Source organism: Mesitornis unicolor, unplaced genomic scaffold (assembly GCF_000695765.1).
Source record: "Mesitornis unicolor isolate BGI_N332 unplaced genomic scaffold, ASM69576v1 scaffold11091, whole genome shotgun sequence".
In the NCBI taxonomy this organism is placed as follows: Eukaryota; Metazoa; Chordata; class Aves; order Mesitornithiformes; family Mesitornithidae; genus Mesitornis; species Mesitornis unicolor.
Window position 1 is genome coordinate 198,798 of NW_010163170.1, and position 2,605 is coordinate 201,402.

General features: G+C 52.2%; 1 protein-coding gene across 1 annotated transcript in view; it reads right to left on the reverse strand.

Moving 5' to 3' along the window:
• The window catches only part of LHFP (lipoma HMGIC fusion partner), a 138,464-nt gene extending 136,811 nt beyond the window's left edge, over positions 1-1,653 (reverse strand). Inside the window, exon 1 of the mRNA XM_010193867.1 lies at positions 1,269-1,653. Within this exon, the coding sequence (XP_010192169.1) occupies positions 1,269-1,653 (385 nt within the window). The remainder of the gene's footprint in view (positions 1-1,268) is intronic.
• Positions 1,654-2,605: the final 952 nt, after the last annotated feature.

Below are 2,605 nucleotides of genomic sequence, written 5' to 3' on the forward strand. Positions count from 1 at the left end.
GCTGAGGGAAGGGTGAAGTGACAGGGTCGGCTTGCTCTAAAGTGCAGAAACTACTCAAAAAGTTGGAGGCAGGGCACTCCATGGCCAGGAAGGAGCTATGCCAGCATTGTCTGGCTGGAGGCTCAGCATGGGGCCCTTTTCTTGCCTCGGTCGACTGCCCTGAGCCAGACAGTAGTAGAGTTTTTGTCTTGTGCTTCCTTAGGGCTGCAGACTCAGGATATATCTGGACCACCCTCCCCTTTTGTTTGGAGGGGAGAGAGGTGTGGGCCCTGTTGCAGTCTTGCTCCACTGGGGTGTGAGCAAGGGTACCTGGCTGGGACTGGGCACTGCAGGGGACCCAAAATGCTGGTGCCTGTGCTGCCCCGGCATCCAACACTCAAGGAAACACATTCCCTTGTGGGGATGAGCGAACACGAGTGGTGGAGCACTTGCACCAGGCCACTGTGTGAGTGCCACTGAGCCGCATGTCACCAATGACATGAGAGTGATGATTTACTGTGAAAACTGCCCTATAGAAAACACACTTGAGGATCCTGTTTATCATCTCATAGCCTTCAAATACTCCGTGGTTACAAATACTCCATGCAATTACAAGCTAAAAAAAGGAGGGGAGGTAATTCTCCCACACACTGTCTAGCCCATGGACTCAACAAACCCATGGCACCAACAGCAGGCAGTGTGGGTCAAACAGCCCGGCAGGACTCCTCCTGGGAGACAGTGGACCACCTCCACCAGGGATAAACAATGCCCACTTCAAACCTGGGCCATGGACTTGTTGCCAGATCCACACAGCTGCAGAGAGCAGAGGTGGAGGGAGCTGTGTCGATGATGGGGGTAGGATGGAGAAAGAAGAAAGGTTGTTCCCACACAACAGCCTCTCCTCTGCAAAACCACAATGCTCTGTGGGGCTCTACAGCCCCCACACTTCTCCAGGTACCTCCATCCTGGCTGAGCTCTGCTGGAAACTACAGTCCACAAAACCACTGTGAAAATGCTGGCCCATAGAAGTCAACTTGCCATGCAACTCTCAAAGGTTGCACAAAGACTGCGCAGAGACTTTAGCACAAGAGAGTGACCACAAGCAACTGTGTCTTGGGGTCACATTCAGAGGTCCAGACAACCAGTTCAACAGTCGAGGGAGCCAAGTGGTCTCCCTTGATAGCAGAAAGTTTGACTCACCCTCTCCTCATCCCAAAGCACCAGGGGAATCTCCATATGTGTAAACCTACAGCCTGTACACCCCATTCCCTCCCTGCAAGAGCACTTACCCCCCAGGAACTGGATGCCTCCTGCCACCCTGCCCACGGTCCTGGAGATGAGCTCGGACACGCAGCAGCCCATGAGCGCTGTCAGGGCCACCAAAAGGAGCAGCCCACAGCCAAGGCCCGTCACCACCGTGCAGATCCTCCACTCGGCACTTGGGATGGCCTGGAAGGAGGCGTAGCGGCCACACTGCTCCACCATCACAGTTGTCTGCCGGGTCTCGTCCCGCACTGGGTAGGAACACCTCCGGAAAGTGCCAAAGGAAACTGACTTCTCCAGCTGAGACCCCAAGAGCCAATAGGGCATGAAGAAGCCCACGCAGGAGGCGGCAGCACAGAGGAAGGAGAGGAAGGCCCACACCATGCCGGTGCAAGTGAGGCTGGAAGCCATTTTTGTATCTGCTCCAAGATCCCTCACGATGGGGTGACAGAAAAGCAGCTATGTATTTTAGAGGAGGTTTATGGATAATCCGGAGTCTCTCAGACTTGACAAATCCTCGCGACGGGAGAAGCTCGGATCCTAACAGTAAAGGGGATGTTTCCTCCCATCATGAAGACAAAAGTCCCTAATTAAATAACAACAAAAGCAAAAAAAAGGAGAAAAAGACAAGTTCAGTAATACCGACATTAGAAAAAAACATTTATCTGTCAGAGTGCTTTTCCTTCCTATTGGACTTTCCATTAGGACATCTCACTTTTCTGTCCCATCCTTACAAGCAGCCACTAGAATTGCTGTGGGCAACAGTGGCTGCCAGGGCTGGTGGGACAGCGGTGGGGGGCAGCCCAGCCAGCACAGGCTGCTGTGCGCATCCAGAAACGCTCTGCAGCCACCTTCAGGGGCTCCCTGTGTACTTGCCTATTCAGTTTCTCCACCGTACTCCTTTTCCATACCAGCAGCAAAAGAGAAGGTGAGGTCTCATTTATCCTTAGCTACTTGGGCCCTCCTTCTATAACGCCTGGAGAATGTGCTTCACCATGTACATGGTCCCACTGTTTCAGTGCAAAACCATTCCCAGTGCCTAAGACTTTTCAAGATCAGACCTCTGTGGCAGAGGTAAACCTCATTAACACACCCCCGACAGAAGTGTTACACGGTGACATTTTTTCCAGCACTCCCTCAAGGTATTGGCATCTTTGTGAAAAGGAGCCTTTTATCATTTGATGTCCAAAAGTACCAGGAACATCAACTCCAGGTGGGTTCCTGGTAGATTAAGACATTGCCACATCTTTTGGATTCACACCCAAGCAACCTCAAGCAGCACATGATTAAAACACAGGGGTCCTTCTTAATATTCCTGCTTGCACTCAGCCCAGCTCCTTCTCTTCTTTGCCTCTTCCCAGCT